The sequence below is a fragment of the Lissotriton helveticus genome, chromosome 7, assembly GCF_964261635.1.
Source record: "Lissotriton helveticus chromosome 7, aLisHel1.1, whole genome shotgun sequence".
NCBI classification, from domain to species: domain Eukaryota; kingdom Metazoa; phylum Chordata; class Amphibia; order Caudata; family Salamandridae; genus Lissotriton; species Lissotriton helveticus.
The window spans coordinates 384,309,479-384,329,479 of record NC_136068.1 but is presented as its reverse complement, the minus strand read 5'-3'; the positions used below and the strand labels follow the sequence as shown (position 1 = coordinate 384,329,479).

Genomic DNA, 20,001 nt, shown 5'->3' with positions numbered 1-20,001 from the left:
AAAAAACTGTCCTATTTCAAAAGAAAAAGCACAGACTGGACAATAATTTATTGAGTGTTATTGTGTGCCAGCGAATGGTGATCACTAGCCCACACCACCTCCCTTGAGCAGACCTTGGACTGCTCTGCTACCCTGAGAGCGTCAAGCGCTACAATGGGGTGTTTGGTTTCCAGTGGAAGGCGAATGTGGACCCATTACATGTGTAGGCCATGCAACTAATGGTCTGTTTCTTCACACAAGCGTTTCATGTTAAGACAGCAGGATTGCTTTCATTTTTTTACTTTTATTGTTTTGTCTGCCTTATGCTTGCAAAAAATACAAAATAGCACAACAAATAACAAAGGTGCTAAGGCCAGACCTTGGCATGACCTTGGGGCATTGTCAATGATTGTTAGGTTTTAAAATGTATGGTTTTCCCATTGTTTTTTTGAGTGCTCAAAGAATTGGATTTTGTTTTATGTTGTGTAGTTTTGTGTAGTTGAATAACCTTTTCCAGATAGCTAGCTACTCACTTATGAACTGTTCTCTTGTTCAAGACATTGACAAAGATTTAGCATTGTTTAAACAATGTACAAATATTTAAAATAGTGAAAAATATAAACTGTGGATTTGAGGCAGATTCCCAAAAGAGATTTTGGTGGGGTTATTTGGTGGGAAATCAGACATTGAGTACTTATCAGCAATGCTAAGAAACACAGACACCGTTTTCCTTCAAATCTGCCTTAATTTGAGTTCAACTTGGGTGAGAGACGAGAGGGGTAATGAAACTAGGAAGTGCTGTGTTCTTTCTTTAACATACATTTTCTGTTTTAGTTACAGAGCATGTATCACAACATTAATTTCTTCTTGGACTCCTTGGTGAAGGGAGATTTGAAAGACGTCAAAGGGGTGAGTGTATACCAATTCAAATGCTGCTCAGTCCCAGTTGATATTGTATAGTCTTGTGGTGTTTAAGAATACATACTCTAGAGTTATGTCACCCGGATATTCCTACCTCCATCTGTAACAATGCCATCTACCTATCTTTCGAATGACCAGGCATAAAAGCCGGATTTCATCCTCTGTATCAATCTTTTTTTTTCATAAATGGAAGGTTGAGTAGCGAGATTTGAACTTTTGAAGACACAGATTTTAGGACCATTTTATTTCTGCAGCAAGTGCATTAGCCCACTACATTATCTTATCAGTTTAGGTTCTAAGGAGTAACAGCAGCACTATAATCAGGGCTACTGGAATTATGCAACAGTGAAGGGCCAGTTTATGCAGCACGGTTTACTAAATTATGCGCCCTAATGCAGAGTAGCATTACTTTAATATTTTGTCATTTTTTTCACATTTTAACTCTGTCTGGACAAAGGAGTCACCTCATTAGTACCAGTTTAACAACCGACTACAGCAATTAGCAGCAGCCCTCCGTGTGGCGAAACATTACTATGTTTTTAGTAGGTTTGATCCATTTTATAATAGCTTTTCAGTAGAATCTGCAAATTATGCACCAGGTGATGAATTATGTGGCAAATGTGACAAATCCATAACTATGCGTAAAAAGCAGCAGTTGCAGAATTGCATAATTCCAATGACCCTGACTATAATCCATTTCTGTCTATTCATGTGCCAAAATGACACATTTTATTGAGAGAGAATACATCTCCAATCCCCAAAGTATCCCAAAGTGGGGTGTCTGTCCTTAAAGTTCCTTCTGATCACAGTAGAAGGCTCTGTCTTCGGTGAGCACCTCAGAAGACTTAGAGTAAGCTGGCAGCAGCAGCACATACTGCTTGTGCTGCCACGGGATTGTTGTCTATTCTTTTCTATGTATAATGGGCACTTTCACTGCAACTTCTCATTCTGTCCCTGTGTTGTATTAGTGAAACTTGACAAAAGTATTTTCTCTTACAAAGGGTCAAAATATTTCCTTTGACAATATATTTTTGCTTAATATAGTGCTAGTAGTGTTTCTAGCTCAAACGGATCAAAAGGTATTTAAAAATGCATGTGTTGCAGTGCAGTGGAAGGCCCTTTACAAAGGTTTACTGGTCACCTTTCAGTTTCCCTTTGTTGTATTTTGGAGTTAAACTGGTACTAAGAAGGTGTAACCTTTGCCCAGACAGTGCAACGTGTAAAAACAATGAAGTAATACTTTCACAAAATGTTGCCACATTATACCTCGTATTTTTTCTTTTTTTGCTGCATAATTTTGTCAACCCTGACGCATAATTTGGTTTTCCCCAGCTGTATAATTCCATTTGCCCTGGCCATACGTTGGAAATGGTGCCACAGCAGACAGAATATAAAACCAACCACTACTAAGCTATATATTCTAATGGTATGCACGTTTTCACTTGCTTTTCTTGCAATGGCGAATAGTCTCATCTTGTTTCTTCAATAAAACTGTTATTTTTCCTTAGCTACTGTGGATGGGAGTTTGCTGTCTCAATATAGTGGGGGTGTCAGATACCCGTTCGGTTTACACAGGAACACAAACAGCAATATTCTATGTGACATTACTCATTTCCCATGGCACTTAAGGTAACTCAAGGCACTGATGTTATGCATGAAAGGTACCCAATTAGGTATTGATAGTAAGAACATAAGCCAGTGTGATTGATTCATTAAGAAAAAGAACAACATATGGCTTTCAGCTTGTAAATGGGTATTTGGTGGACCACTTGGCCATCTTGGGAGGGCCCAGGCTCTAGAACCACCCAGTAGCTACACAAAGGGCCACTCAAAATGTGCCTGAAAGGCCTGCCAAAGGCTCATATAAAAAGTATGTGACCATGAAGGGGATCAAACAGACTCGGATCGCAATTCCTGTGTTTTCTCCGTTTTATTGGTGAAAGCTCCTGCTTTGTATTGTCAGACTTCTGTCTAATTTTTTTGTTGTGGGCCCAGGGCCTGCTTTAAACTGGATTTTAGTGTTAGATGTGGAAGGAGACTAATCATTTCTATAGCACACTCCCCTACACCCCCACAGTTATAAAAGTCCAAGTTTATGTGTTGCCCTGACGCATTGCATTTTGCACCTGATTGCAGTAAGGCATACAGAAACTAGTGAATAAATATGTAGACCCAGACCTGGGAACTTTTACCCCATTGGTTAGGGAGTGACCAGGAGTCATCCCCATCCTCAACTAGTGCCAGTCATAAATGTAATACCCCAATGCACACTCCTCCGAACACTATCTTAACCTAGGAAAGATCAGAAGAGGACTGGGTCTGCCGTCTGTGACCTTAGAGGAACCCCATTCATCTATATGGCCCACCCATTCTTCTTCATAGCCCCCCAGATCACAAATTCTGGAGCCGAGCCTGGTTAAGACATCAGCCACTAAACCTTCATATGGATCCTGACCCCAAATGTGACTATTTTTGTTGGTAAAATGGATATTTTCCATGCTTTGGAGTCCTAGAGCTACTGTTTAACATTTTGGAATTCTTAAACTTGAAAAATTGTGCTAAAGTGATCAACTTTCTATCATCCATCCGATTCAATGTCCAGGTTAAAATTTTGGGTTGTGAACCAAACCGTCATCAAAGTGCTATTTTTAATTTCTTGAGTTACTCCTTGAAACCGAGGATTTTCATCAAAGCCTACAGAGGTAGGCGGGCTTAGTCTACATAGCAACACAAAAAGATGATGGATGGAATGCTGAACATTGTCAAACAATCACCCCAGTCTCAGTTCTGGGTTAAATCTATTGGGGTTTTTTTGCTCACCATTATACCCCAGTTTAGACCCATTCATATGCAAATCAGTTTCAACCCTGCTCCCCATGGGAACAGTCTAACCCAAACTGCCAGGCAGGTCCTCCCTGTACTGGAAAACAAGCATACTTGGACTGGTTTTTGGGCATCACCCCTAATCAGCCAGGCTAGCTTGAATCCAGTGGCATAGCGAGCATGGGACCCATGTCTGGGCATACCCTTCCAACTTTCGGTGACCATAGCAACATAAAAAGATGATGGACGGAATGTTATACTTTGTCAAACTTTCACCCACAATCACAGATCTGGGCTAAATCCATCTTTTTGTTTTGCTCACCATGCCACCCCAGTTTGGACCCAGCCATATGCAAATCATTCTTGGCGCTGCTCCCCATGGGAATAGTCCTGCCTGAACTGCCAGGCTAGGTCCTTCCTGGGCTGGAAAACAAGCATCCTGGGACCGCTTTCATGGTATCATTCCTCATCAGCCTGGCTAGCTTGAGTACAGTGGCATAGCGAACATTGGATAAACATCTGGGCATGACTGATGAGGGGTGATACCCCGAAACAGGTCCCAGGGTGCAGGGTCAAACTGTGCCCACTGAGAACCAACCCATGTCATGCATGGCCTTCAGCTGTGGCAGGTGTCTAACCCCTCACAGTCAGAGAGGCCTCTGCCATGCATTGCCATACCCTGCACCCAACTTGCACAGGTGGCAAACGCCCTGCGTGCAGCTAATCACCCCCACCGGCGTGAACAGACTTGTCCTGCATGGTTGGGCGGTTGACCTAAGGATGTAGTCTGTCGCCAGCCCTCACCCAGCCCCCCCACAGGCAGAGAACTCCAGTGGGTGACGTTGCCCGCTGATGAAGCCCTTTGTCAACAGGACTAATTGCAGAGATAAACATATTTTTTAACCCTCTTCCTGACCACCCTGAGCACCATTATGTACGCAAATTTCTTGAGAACGGCTGAACAAATTTACACCAAATAACAAAAAGTGCGCTGTCTAAGGAAAGTTTCAACTTTGTGCCAAATTTGGTGCAATTCGGTTCTGCTAATTTTTTTGTGTCTCTTCCCAAAACTTCCAAAAGCAATTAACATGGGACAAAGACATTTACGGACACCCCATTTCCTCAGCCCCCATTTGATGGATCACCAGGAATCTTTCCATGAAGGTGCTGAGGCGGATAAACTTTTTAAAAATAGTTTGGTGAAGATGTGTTAAACACCATCAAAGTAATTAACAAAACCAAACGCATCTTGCCAGAAAAATCTGACCTACACAGTGGCACTCACTACTGTATAATCTATACATAAAACATTTCAGATGCATGGAAATGTACTCCAATCTAAATCGCTTTGCTGGGGCCCTTAAGAGGCAGGCACATTTGTTGGAAAAGTTGCTCTAATTTTGGGCTTTTAGAGGTCCAATTTTTTAACTGGTAAATGTGGGGTTCAATTTCCAGGATGTATAAGTTTTGACTAAATTGACACATTGAAAAAGAACACAGAATGAAGCTGGCTATAAGGCTTGAGCACGACTGGGGTAATGGGGGTAACAGGATGTTGCAGGCAGGTTGCACAATGAATGGGATGAAGCAGTGCTTCCAAGCTCTTATTCAATTGAATTATAATATATTTTGGAATCCTGTTCAATAATACACAGTTTACATATATGCCAGAGGTAGAATATCCCAAAAAACATTACAAATAATCGCTAAAAATACACTGACGAATTTAACAGGGCCTAGTAAAAACAATTAAAGCATCATACAATACTTCATCACTAAGACAGAAAGCACGATTTAATTCAGAATTAATTTAAAGCAATTAATGCCTTTCTTTGATTCCAGCCAAAGAAGAGGTACTTAGAAATAGGACGAAATTCCACTAGCGTTGTTCTAAATTGACATAACCTCATTGCTATCTCATAATGCCTAACCGTTATCTTCTTTATCCTTGGAATCAAATAAATATTCCTGCATTTCATGTATAAAGTACAAAGTAATAACGAGCATTTGCAATGCAATAGGCCTCGCATTTGCGATAGTTTAATCTATTGGCATTGTAAATGACCATGCCTTTTATTTATATGTTTTAATAATTAACACATAAATAATAGGCATTGTCATGTACAAATAGCTCAAATTCTTTTAAATGCAAAACCTATGGAAAGAAGCAGCCGCCATTGTCCCGGGCTGCTGAGGAAGTGAAAGCGCGCATGGCGCGTTGAATGTTGCAGAATACATGTCATGCCTGCAGTAGGAGAAACTTCTTAAAGAAAATGGTGCTTGCAGACTAAAAAAGACTCACCGTCTAACAATCGAAGTAAACGGGCCAGTCATCATGGGAGGTTACGAATGAAGACAAGGCGGCACTTAGGAGGGACTAACAAGCCTATTAGCTACTCAGAAGCCAGTATTTACGAAGGACAATGACACAAGCCAATGACAAATATGGGCAGAGAGTGGGTGGGGCTTCTATTTCATACTCCAATACAGCATGGCTCACAGAGCAGCGCATGCGCTGACGAGGCTCGACCTAAAAAGTTACCTTCACTTACGTTCTTAATAGCAAAGGGAACAATGACCTCTTAAACTGGTTTTACTTCTCCACAACTTTGGCAATCTAGCTACAGAAAGTGTACCAATACCGAATTGCAGACTCCTAGGGCTCCACAAAAGCTTCAAACATAGCTTCATCCTTAAGTACAAGATGGATTTCTCTCAACCAATTCAGGCATCTCAGTGTCAAAAATTCTCACTTCCACCAAGCTAAATCTGACGTTTTCACTAACTGGGCAGTATCGCTCTTGATTTCTTCTGGTTTGCCTCATGTTCACTCAAGTCCAGATACTTACAACTGACTGCATACAAACCTAAACCAACCTAACTCACTATTGCTATTTTTAATTTTGATTTGTAGAGCGCTTAATACCAAAAAGGTCTCTAAGCGCTTCAGAGGAGCAACGTCTGTTCCAGGGAGAGTAGTATACAGTTAGGCCCAAGCTTCTGTAAATAGAAGGGTCTTCAATTTTTTTCTGAACAGAAGAAGGTGGCTTTCCGTGCAGATCTGGCCAGGCAGCCTGTTCCAAAGTGTGGGTATGAGGATGGAGAAAGCTCGGCCCCCTTTGGAGGTGTAATTGAATGGTGTGCATTATAAAAGGCCCTCCATGGAGGACCTTAGCGAGCGGCCAGGGGAGTATTCCTCAAGTCGTTTTTTGATGTAGATAGGTGCCTGGCCATAGAGGGCCTTATGTGCAATGCAGACGCCCTTAAATTTGGCCATCTGCTTTATGGGTAGCCAGTGGAGTTGTTGCAGTAGTTTGTGCTTTTATGGATATTCTTATCCGAATAAAGATTATTATTTTTTTTTGCAGTAGGGGTGATGCCCGTGTGCGCCTAGGTAGTTTGAAGATTAGCCTGGCGGCGTCATTCATCACTATCTGGAGTTTACCCACCAGTGAGTCTGGTAAACCGATGTACAGCGAGTTGCCGTAGTTCAGGCGAGCCAGGATCAGGGCAGCTACGACTGTCCTCATGGTTGAGAAGGAGAGGATGGGAGAGAGTCTCCTCAATAGCCTGAGTAGGCCCACACAAGCTCCAAACACAGAGGAGACTTGATTGGCCAATGAGAGTTTGGTGCCCACTTTTATTCCCAAAATATTTTACCGCTGGGGCTGGTGCTGGAGCCTCACCCAGCTCATGAGGCCAAAAGAGGGAGTTCCAAGGGTTATGATCATTGGTCACGGCCAGGACCCCCGTTTTGTCCGGATTAATCCTAAATCAATTGGCCGTCAACCATTGAACCGTGAATCGTAGAACATCTTTCGCCCGGGAGTGGGCCTGTGGGGTGTTTTCTATTTGCAGAAAGATTTGTGTGTCGTCCACATAATTGAAAACTTAAATTAACAGGCCATCACGTAGTACTCCTCAATCTTCGGCATCAACATTATTCCCTAGTCAGACCCAGTACAGCAATGATTTTAGACGTAATATTATATCTCTTGTAAGTAAACCCAGTTCGAAATGTACAGGGTTCATCCACTGGTGTAACGAAACTTGAGGGGGGGGGGGCCCTGCAAGATACATGGAGGGGCTGCTGAGGGGGCCCCCTGGATCTTGGGACCCTCCCCCACACTGCGGGGGCTGCGGTTGCCTGTGTTACGCCAATGGGTTGCTTTTGTGCTTTGTAGGCCTGTGCAGGTATGAGTGGTGGGGCCTGGTGTTGGGGGGGGGGGGGGGATTTCGACAGACGATGACTGGGAAAATGTATTTATTTATTTAATTTACCCTCGTCATCTGTTATAATCCTGCCCCACCTCTCTTACCTGCGCGGGCCGCGGCTGCAAGTTGCAGGTGACCAAGTAGTGATATAAAAAAGTTATTTTCCGTTTTAGACAACTGATCATCATTACAATAACCCCAGATGTCAACCTACTAATAGACTGTCATTAGTGTTTGAGCTATCTATGCTGACACTGCTGGAAAAACTGCACTCTCAAAAAGACTTCTAGCAAATTACATCACACCACCAGATCTCTGCACAATGGTGATATTGCTCTTACGACTTTTAATGCCTCATTTCCTCATTGTAACAGAACCTGATACCCAAGTAATCAAAGGTAGAAATATTTTCCAGTGCCAGATTTTTTCCAAGTGGGTTTGCCCCGAAATTTCTTGTGGTGGTTAAAATCCACCTATTTTGTTTCTTCTTGATTGAAAAATAAACCTTGAACATTGCAATAAGTTTGAAAATAGTCCAGCACATTTTGCATTTCCACCAGAGTGCGGTATATTAGCAAGGTGCAATCTGATAACAAAAGTGTGAAAATCTTTGGTCTTCCAATTAAAAGGTGCCTTATTAGTACTGTCTTTAAGCCGCTCACCACAGTGGATGAAATAAATAAAATAAGTAGGGGCTAAGATGCACTCTTGCTCAACTCCCTGCTTTATTGGTAAGGATGTTGTTGCTTCTCCATTCGTATTCCAATGGACTCTAAAAAAAATAATATATATATATAAGGTTTTCTGGATGAAGGCAAATTACGATGCAATCTAAAAACTTGGTCAGTTCTAATTGTCTTGTAGTTCCTATAAAACCTCTACAGGATCTGCACGTTTGGACATACTACACTGGAGGATTGGTGTCAGACTGATTCTGAATATGCCCACCGGGTATGTTGGCCTTTTGTACAAGCTATCTCACAGTGCCACTAGAATGTCCTCTTACCAAGGAGAGAATAGTTCTTGGTAACCATCGACCATGACAACCCTGATCACTCAGGATCATGGAAACAATATAGCACTTTCCGCTCAGTCACTCGTGCTTACTTAGTTTGTTTTAGAGATACACAGAATAAACAGGCTGGGCGTTTTCAATAAGTATTTATTGAACAGTTGTTATTCTGGTGTAAAATAGATGAGCTGCATCAACCGTTAGATAGTAGTAGATATATAGGATTAGAAGCACTGTAAAAGTAAACTTATGGTAAAGCTCTAACATCTTGCAGTAATCATGAATACATACAAGTATATAAAATACATGATAATAAAAAGATGTGTACTCCTACGATGCCCCACTAACTAGATGTACCTAAGTGTACCTAGCATGTGTGTAGTTGTTAAGTCAAGAATCCCTCTAGGATAAAGTCAACCCCATTACCTGAAGTGAGAGACTGTGGGACCCCGTCCTGGTCTATGGTTGGACACCCAGCAAGGGATATTAGATCACTGCGAGCTGGAGTGTCTGCATGCAGGAACCTCAGCATCTCTTGTCAGTGTGTCGGCCGGGAAGTGCTGGTCTCCTCTGTCTATCTTAGCAAGATGTGTTGTATATATATATATATATATATATATATATATATATATATATATATATATATATATATATATACACATACATACATACATACATACATACATACATACATACATACATAAAGTGTTATGCCTGGGTCTAACATTCTGCCCTGGCTCACATCTTGAGTATACACAACCTAGAATTGACATCTTCAGTTTCGTCAGAAAGTTGAAACTACATCAATATTTTAAAACTAGGACTCATCTACAGACAAGCAAGCAGCCAACAGCAAGACTAACAGCAACAGATAGTCTTGCGGTCAATAATCTCTCAGCAATAGAAGTATTTGAGGATCTGAGAAATGAGGTGATGCTGGCGGATATAGCAAGCCAAGACATAGTGCAGCGTGCAATCAATGTGGGGATTGAGCAGGACAGAGAGGAAAGTCCATACAAACCGTGTTCAACTTTTAACCCACAGATGCCGTTTGATGCCCTGGATACTTTTTCGGAAGCAATGATTAAAGATCTCTTACAATGCCGTAAAAAGCAAAAAACAAATAACAGTGGATTTAATCTATCGCAGGAAGAAAAGAAAGCACTGAATGACTTGGCTAGTGACAATTCCATCATCATTAAACCTTCGGATAAGGGGGGTAATGTGGTAGTGCAATCAAGGGAACAATATCACTGTGAGGCTATGAGACAATTATCGGATGTGGGATGTTATCAGAAACCACTTTTAAACTATATCAACAGAGTATCCAGGCATATGATGAACTTATTAATAAGTGGTATAACAGAAAGATGCTTGTAAGTGAGGAATACCACTATCTGCGGAGCTCTAGCCCCATATTCCCATCATTCTACCACATTCCAAAATTGCACACAGACAATCTGCACCCCCCCGGAAGACCTATAGTCTCTTCAGTTCAAGGATTGACGGAACATGTTTCCAGGTTTCTTGACTTCTTTTTGGCAAGCTTGGTAACGAAGCTAGCTTCTCATGTGAAGGACACCAAAGATTTTTTAACCAAAATCCAAAATGTACCTTGGCAATCTGACTATCTGTTAGTCGTCCTTGACATAACAAGCCTATACACTTGTATCGAACACTCTAAAGGAATAGAAGCAGTAACGGCATATTTGAAAAAAAGACAATTGAGATATGCGCAACATAACTGTATGCTTATTGAGTTTCTGCAATTCTGTTTGTACAATAACATTTTCCTTTTTGAAGAAGATTATTATCAACAAGTGTCGGGCACGGCGATGGGCACCTGCTTCGCTCCCAGCTACGCAAATTTATTCGTAGGCTGGTGGGAGGAGCAGGTGTCCAGAACCTATAGGGACAACACATCCAGTGGTACTGTGATAAAATGGCATTGATATATCGATGATTTATTTATCACCTGGCAGGGTACAGAAGAAACTGCACGTCACTACATCGCATACCTGAATGATAACGATAACAATCTGCATTTCACTGGAACAATTAGGCCGACTACGGTGGATTACTTGGACCTAAGAGTGCAGATTGTTGGGGGTAAGATTGAAACTTCATTATATCGAAAACCGACTGCAGGCAATTCTATACTGTATGCAACAAGCAGTCACCCCCCCCAAACTAGTGCAGAGTATCCCTTATGGGGAACTGTTAAGGCTCAGGAGGAACTGTACACGCGAGTGTGACTTTGACACAGCTGCCACTGAGAGTCTAGCCAGATTTGCTGTAAGAGGCTACAATCCGATCACCCTAAATAGAACACTTTGCAAAGTGAAAGCCTTGACCAGGGAAAGTCTGTTGGAGAATAGCAGGGGTAAAAGGAATGAAGGAGGCAAATTTCGATTAATAACCCCGTATTCATCTGAAGCTAACCACCTGAAACAAATGCTGAAGAAAAACTGGCATATTTTAAGAGCAGACAATGTTATAGGTGAGGACATTCCCATTCATCCATTGGTCACATTTAAGAAGGCCAGGTCCATTCGTGACCAATTGGTACGGAGCCACTTGGAGAAAATACCTCCAAAGTCCAATACCCTGAGAAGCATGAAAGGCTTCTTCCCCTGTCACAAATGTAAAGCGTGCTGTAACAGCAAAAGACACTTACATACACCATTCGAGACACTGGCATGGTAAAAAAAATCAACAAGTTTATCACTTGCAGCACACCGTATGTGGTGTACTGTCTCGTCTGCCCCTGTGGGCTGCAATATATAGGCAGCACGGTACATCCTTTCAAAATTAGAATTTTGGAACACATGAGGGCGATAGACAAAGTGGACCAAGCTTATCCGGTCGCAAGACACTTTGCGGAAAAACACCAAAGCGACCTCAATAAGCTGTTATGCTATGGACTAGATTCAGTTCCTGAAAGTGTCAGAGGTGGGGACAGATTGAAAAAACTCCGTAGGCTCGAATCAAGATACATTATCGACCTACACACTAAAACACCATGGGGTTTGAATTATGGCGAAGAATTGATGGTTCACATTGGTACATGAAATAATTCTTAGATGAACTGCAAAGATGATATTTCTATTTAGACGGTAGACCTGTACATATGTATATATATATTCGAGTGCACACTGGTACATGAAGTAACTCATAGATGGATTGCAATAATTATGTGACAACATCTTTAATTTTGATGAGATAACTTGTATATATATTTGTGTATATTCGTATGTACATATGTAAGTATGTATATATATAGGATGTAGGATTGTTGAAGGGATTGAGTACTTTGATTTTATTTTATTCATATAGTTCTTGATTTTAGCGATAATTGGGTTTTGGCAAATACTAGTTATAATTTTGAGAACTAATTATAAATTTGAAGAAATGATTTGGTGAGCCCGCTGAGACGAATATAGATTTACATGTTGAATTATGATATATGATATATATCTAACTGATAACAATGAATTGATAAAGTTTAAAAATATGGTTGATTCTATTTGTACAAAAACAGACCTGATTAAGATCTAAGGGAGGACAATAGCTGATCCACGGCTGAATTGTTGTTTGGTTGTACAGTAATTCGTGTAAATACAATATATGTATGTTGAAATTGATGCAATATATGCACTCTTGAAGGCTTGTTCGTTGCTCGGTTCTCTTCTGTTGAAGGTGAAAATAGAGAAACAGTATAACAACTAAAAGCGAGGTCTGCCTTCCCGGGTGCAGTGCACAAACAGAAGGATCCAGGCTGCTGGCAGGGACGGTGTTTAGAAAGCAGTGAGTGTTCACCACGCCGGGCAGAGTTAATTCAGGCATCCCCCATAAACACAGCGGAGAAGGGGTCAGTGAGAGAAGGCAGGAGGCCGAAGAGAGCGCACAGGGAACACCAGAGTTTACACGTTAAAGGAAAAAAACGAGAATAAAGAAGCTGACAATAATGACGAAAGCATTTAACATATGTGTATGGCGGCTCATGAAGCGGACACCATGATGATAGAATTAAAAAAATATGAAACCAGGTGCCCCCCTTGGTGCCGCAGTGATAAAATATCCCTAGGCCAAAACAAAGTAAGTAGTCCTAGAACAAAAGAGTTAAACACTTGCTGCGTGACAAAACAGTAGTTGGTCGGTGCTGCTTCCGATACATCGAAAGTGATGTATCGGAAGAGCCAACCAAAAAGAGCCAGAAAAGAAGAGGAATGGAGGAGTTACCCAATGGCAAGCAGCAGCCGGGATTACCCTCTGTATTCTGTTTACCCCAGGTCTTGCAGACTGACCTAAAAACAGCTACAACAACCTAGTGCAAGTGTGCATGTCAATTTAAATAAATGTGGAAAAATACTAGCTTTGGCGTTTTTTTTTACTTGCGTCAAAATAAATGTGGATAAATACAGATAAAATGACCAAAAAATAAATATGGATAAATACAGACGGAAATGTGAGAAAAATAAATACCATAAAACCGGGAGCCCTAAATATAACATAATGATGCACCTGCAGAACCCCAGTGAGATAAAACTTTCTGCAATATAATCATGTTCCTCAAGATGATGTACTATCATACGCCTGGACATTTTCTGTGAAGTGTCTATAAAGTTTACAGCCTTAGAATTCCTGGGATCTATTTTTGCAGCCCTTCTTGTATACGGGGAACAGTAGCACACCAAGCCAGATTGTAGCTCCTACCCCTGTTACATCTGATGTAATTTGCTTGGGCCATTCTGTAGGGGTCCCAAATTGTGGGCTGTGACATGAATGAATCAGATGGGATCTAATGCAGTGCTGGGGCTTCACCAGCTTCTTGTAACTGAATGTCTCTCAAAGCTTCTTTGATGTGAATGTGTTAGACCTGGCCCTTTTTGCAGGTGTATTCCCAAACATTTTGCCTCCTGCCTCCTATTTTTTCTGACACTGTTTTTGCTGGCCATAGGACTCTGGGAACTTTACAACTGCTTATCAGCGCTAAAGTGCATATGCTCTCTGATTGGTTATCCATGATTGGCATATTTGATTTACTGGTAAAGTGCACCGAGTGTGCCAGGGTCGGTAAATCAAATGCTACTAGTGGGCCTGCAGCACTGTGCCACCCACACGAATAGCCCTGTAAATGTGTCTCGGACCTGCCACAGCAATGTCTGTGTGAGCAGTTTTAAACTGCCATGTTGACCTGGCAAGTGCACCCACTTGCCAGGCCCAAACTGTCCCTTTTCTTCCATGTAAGGCGCCCATCAGGTAGGTCCTAGGTACCCCCATTGGCAGGGTGCAGTGTATCTGAAAGGTTGGACATGTGCTGATAAGTGTTACCTGTTCTGGTAGTGAAATACAGTGCCTTTCATTGCTTGCTGTTGAAAGGCTGCCTGTATCAAGGTTAACATGGGAGCTGCCTTGTAACATCTTACAGGTATAACTTTTCATTGGGACAAGATTGAGAAATGGAGGTTAGGCTCTCTGAACTTAGAATTCAATAACACACCTTTCAGTAAAGGTGGTTTTTAAATTATGTGTTTGAAAATGCCACTTTTAGAAATTGAGGAGATCACCAGATAGTAGTCTGGAAATCCTGATGCACTGCACGACTCACTCAAAATGAATGTAAACAGAAAGTCCGTTGTTGATAATGTTACTACTTTATGACATGTGTATCAATATATAACATTATGCTGAAAAACGCTGAGAAACGCTGAAAAACAACGCAGAGTCTTCTGGTTTTATCTTGAGTCTCTTATTAATAAATCAAAAAGTTCAAGGATATTGTTGCAAATTCACAAAATCCATTCGATGAATGTTCAAATGTATTCCAGAGGTATCTTGAATTAAAAATCCCAATGCATTTCGGGCTTCAAAATGGCCCTTCTTCAGGGGATTCTAAAGAAACAATATGATACAGTTGGAGAACATTTATAAATTAGCAGCTTAACATATAGGAACTTATAGCGGGGTGAGGAACCGAGGAAATGGTCAGAGATATGACACTGAGATAAAAGATAAGTCGAAAGTTGAGAAATGTGCGAAAGAGTGGCAGATGTGGCCAAAAAGCTAAGGAGAACATGCATATGTGGCACGGTACATTTGGGGAAAAAAGACGTGATTTATGAATAGGAGACTCAAGATAAAACCAGAAGACTCTGCGTTGTTTTTCAGCCTTTCTCAGCGTTTTTCAGCATAATGTTATATATTGATACACATGTCATAAAGTAGTAACATTATCAACAACTGACTTTCTGTTTACACTCATTTTGAGTGAGTCGTGCAGTGCATCAGGATTTCCAGACTACTATCTGGTGATCTCCTTAATTGTATCCACATAGGCTTGCAGGGCCTAATCCTGTTGCACGCAACTGTTGACTGTATTGAATTTGTTTAACTTTATTGAATTTTTAGATTACTGTGCAAACTGAGTGCAAGACGGTTGCTCCATTCTTCTACTTTTAGAAATTGGGCATTTTCTTGCTTTATCATTTTGTGTACCTCTGCCAGTTTGTGTATTCACCATCTGGTTTTGGAGTAACAGTAGTAACAGGAGCTGGTGATGTGGATACACTCTAGACAGTCACAAAACGAGGGGGGGGTTGAGTTTTGTTCTGCCATGCCTATTAGAAATCTAAGCAAAGTGTCTGGCAACGTCTACAGGGCTTTTAGTGGGAGGTAATTGGCTAGGAGAGATGTCCGTGTTTGTTTTCAGCAGGTAAAACATTGAGGGTCACACACTTTCCAGGGATTTAACTGTCCAACACATCTTTAGTAGTGAAGCTAAGCCCCATCAAACTAGGGCAATTGTAATTTTTCATATCACCTGTGCTTGTTATGCCCTCTACAGTGCCCAACTTGGAGTCATTATTTTCATTTATAACTTGCAAAGAGTCACTTATAGGTAGTTTCAGTAGCAGAACCTATATTTTAATTATATTTACTTCATCATTTTCCTGAGTATTACCTCCTTCATGGGATGCAACACAGTTCTCATCCATTTTTAATAAAGATTAAGTGGATTTGACAAAGGTATATTAATAATACACTTATCAGCCAATAACCCTCATATAGGCAGTTCCTGACAGACCAAGAATCCAGGCCCAGTCTCATGGAGCTCAGGCCCACTCAAACGATTGTCTCCAGATAGATGATCTTTATAGCTGCTTGAGAGCTAAAGGGAGAAAACTATCACTTATTAACATTTCAATACAGTATAACCAATGTGATTACAGAATAACCCACTCAACAACTTCATCTGAGTTTAGTAGGGTTTAATTATAAATTTAGAAACAAATCAAAATAAACTAGTCTCAACATGATCATATAGGAATACAGGAAAACCAAGATAAGTCCAAATCTCCTAAAGAGATTTACTCTATATAATACAATGCAGACCACTCTCTGCTATGACAACGATATAGACGATCAGGAACAATAATTAAATATTCAATTGCCTCAGATGATTTTCCAAAGTAAGCAAAAGCAAGCTATGTCTCCCTACACTATCTTAAAATGGCAACCCTCAGCTAAGAAGTATTTAGTAAAGGTGAAGTTAGAAAGGTGTCAGCTGGTGAAGTCTTCAGTAAAAGAAAATCCAACTATGGGTCAGGAAGCTTAAAACCACACAAGCAGAAGCATAGATCACAAACTGAACGGCTGCTTAGAGCGATTCACCAGTGGTTGGTAGGGTGTTGCTTTAAGTTAAATGGGGAAACAACAGAGGTCATGGTGGTTGGAAATAACCCATCTTTATGGGACCAGCTTACATGTCCTGCGTCCTTGGGTAATTGTCCTTCCCCTAAACCAGAGGTGAAAAGTCTGGATGTTATTTTGGACAGCTAGCTCTCCATGACTTTGCAAGCCAAAAGAGTAGCAGCCACCTGCTTCGGTCTCCTTAGAGCTTTGAGGAAAATCATCAAATTGTTCTCTCTAGAGTACAAAGAAAAGTGGTACATGGACTTATATTATCACGCCTTGATTATGGTAACTTTCTGTTTTTAGGAAACACAATTTCAGCGCTCAACCGGTTGCAAATCATCCAGAATGCAGCAGCCCAGCTGCTATTTGGTGTATCTAGATTCTAGTCAGCACGCCAAGCACTTACCACACCGCACTGGCTGCCAATAAACAGAACAGTACAATTCAAGGCACTATGTAGAGTGCACCTAGCGAAATATGGAACTGGTCCACAGATTCTTCATCATCTTATCGAACCCTACAAGGCAAACAGAGATTTTAGGTCTGCCTAGCTAGGTTTTCTCACCGTTCCAAGGATTAAGAGGCCAGAAGTGGCAGCCGGTCCTTTGTCTACCTAGTTCCCAAGCTGTAGAACTCCCTGCCTGTCAGTCTTAGACTGGATGACAACCTGCCTAGCTTTAGAAAGCAACTGAAAACTCACTTGTTCATTTAAGTGGGATGGTCTCCAGCAGGGATGGCTAAGGGATGGCTAGCGCTGGGAAGCCCAATATGGATATCCATTCCTAATAAATGTTGCTAATAAGAATCTGCACTCTGTGAGAATCCTAAAATGACTCCCCTGCCCCTCACTATGTTTCAGCATAGGATATCAATTGGATTCAGGGTAGATATTCCCACGTGATCCTTGGAAGTGAAATTTCCATGGCTCCCGCACACCTGGATACTTGCACCTCCTTTCTCACATCAATAAGTTGCAACTTCATTCGTCCTTGGTCATTCCTCTTCTCCTCCATGAGAACTCTCCTTCTTGCTCTTTACCTGGCTTCTCTTTGTCACCTTCATCTTCTCATACCTTGCCATCTACTGAAAACAAAACCCTTCTATGCTTACTTATGAGGCTTGGCAATACCTGCAGTGGAAACAAAATACAAGCAAATGCATTCTGCACTGAAGATTAAATATGAATAACATGTTAGATTTTAAACGTGAGCATGAACTGAACTGGTTCTCAAGCCCCACTCTAGTCAAATTTAACAGTGCACAATGTTACAAAACCCTTAAACATTTCTACACACACACAATAAATACAGCTTCCTAATACATATATAGATTGTAAAGAATTATGAAGATGTCATTCTAAATGCTCCAACATGGAAATAATTTTTGTTACACTTATACATTTTTAAACGTTTGTTTACACATACACATTCTAATTTATTAACCTCACAATGGGACACATTTTGTTAACTTCTCCAGTCACATTAAAATATAAATGTTACCTAGACCTTTAGTAGCACATTCTATACACAAATTCTTCAGATAAAGTATTTTTAAATATGCAATAATCTGATCGCTTTAGTAACTTTAATCACACAGAATATATTCAAGTGCTGACTACTCGTGATTATGATGCACTCCTACAGTATCTCAGATGGGATCAAGATTACAATTTTCCAAGGAAAAACATAGTCCTTGCCTGGCACCTTCAATTTTATATGTCCTTGATCAAACAATAATTGTTAGTTTCCCTCTGAAAAGAATGGCAGACTTGCATTGATTCCTTTTTGGAATCACTCACAATCTTCTATTATCCTCATTACGATTGTGCACACTTTCCTTAGCATGAGTCTTAGCATGAATGTTAGTTTGGGGACACACGAATCAGCAAGGTTGTCACTGTTACTTTGGAGTGAAGTTGGTACTACATCCTCCAATAAGGATTCTAAATCACTATATTCGATAATTTGCTTAAAAGGTTATCAAGTGTCTATTGTACATTTTGTTATGGCTAATAATTGAAGCTTCACTTTTCCTTCTTACTATTCGATGCTTGAGAAATATATCTTAATAAGATTAGGTAAATGAAGATAGACTTAAAACCGAGACCATGTACTGATTCAACAGCCACCGCTTTAATAAGAGCAATCTTACAACCCAGTCATTTAAGATTGATACACATGTGAATAAAACACCAACAAAATGGGGGAAACAGAATAATAAAATCAAGTTTAAATAAAAGTTAATGTGGGGGGGCGTGGCCAAGATGGAGGGGGGCGTGGCCAAGATGGCGGCGGAGTAGGACGTGTTTCTGGTCCCCTCCGGTCCCAGGCCCTACAGAAGCTTTGTTTAGCGTGGCTCCAGGAGTTCTTTCTGGCAACTGGCCGCCCGGACGTTGCTGCGGAGTAGTGGCCGACAGCAGTGAGCGCACCGGAGATATGGGAGCCGGCCCCGCGGCACCGGTATCGGAGGAGGTTCCCGGGTCCGGAGCGGTGCGGAGAGGAGTGGCGCACGAGGGAGACCCAAGACCTCCTGGGCAGCAGAAGTTGGCGGGCCCACCCGGGCACTGAGGTGGGGGCCGCCGGGACCGGGCTGCAGCGAGAGGGCGCCGGACTGGCGCTGTTTCCCCGAGCTTCCCCGGCGGGGGAGGAGCCTCTTGCCGGCGAGCGCCTGGAGCTGCGAGCGGCTAGCTCTCCACTTGAGACCGTGGTCTGAGACCTAGCAGGGGGAGCGCTCGGCGCTGCTCCCCGGGCCCGAACACCGAGACGGAGCTCTGGACTGGGCACTAGGAATAAACAGAGGGCGAGTGCCCCGGCCCCCACTGGTATGAGTGCTCCTGGACGGCGGCGGTGAATGCGGCGGCCATGGGCTGGGATCGGACCACGTGGCGGCAATAGCGCGAAACTGCGCCTGGGCTCGAGACGGCAGGCAGATCTAGACCCCGGAGGGGTACAGCGCTAAAAGGGAGAGCCGGACTGGGCAATAGAGGAACGCGACTGCGGACTTGGCTACCTGGAGGTCCGGTGAGACGTACCTAGAGGCATTGCTGCGACGGGCCTATACGGACGCCATTTGAGAGGCCTCCATCATTACTGGTTATCCGCCCCCATCCCCTCTCGGCGCGGGAACTGAGGCGCTGGTGCACCGGGGGAGCAAACAAGGTCGGGCTGCAGGCTGGGACGGGTAGCCCCTGAGGATTGCGATTTAGCACGCCGGTGCCCCTACCAGCATAGTGGACCGTGAGGCCCCGGCCCTCTTGTCTTCCCCTGCGCAGTACCCGAACCGCTGCGTTACCCCTGGCTGTTGGTGCCGGACTGGAGCGACTGAGGCAGCCTCTACTGGACTTAACTGCCTCT

The 20,001-nt window shown here is 42.2% G+C and overlaps 1 protein-coding gene across 1 annotated transcript in view; it reads left to right on the top strand.

Annotated features, from left to right (window-relative positions):
• Window positions 1-20,001, top strand: part of LOC144768499 (arf-GAP with SH3 domain, ANK repeat and PH domain-containing protein 1-like) — a 1,182,076-nt gene that overhangs the window by 403,481 nt on the left and 758,594 nt on the right. The window contains exon 4 of the mRNA XM_078652209.1: window positions 814-888. Within this exon, the coding sequence (XP_078508335.1) occupies window positions 814-888 (75 nt within the window). The remainder of the gene's footprint in view (window positions 1-813; window positions 889-20,001) is intronic.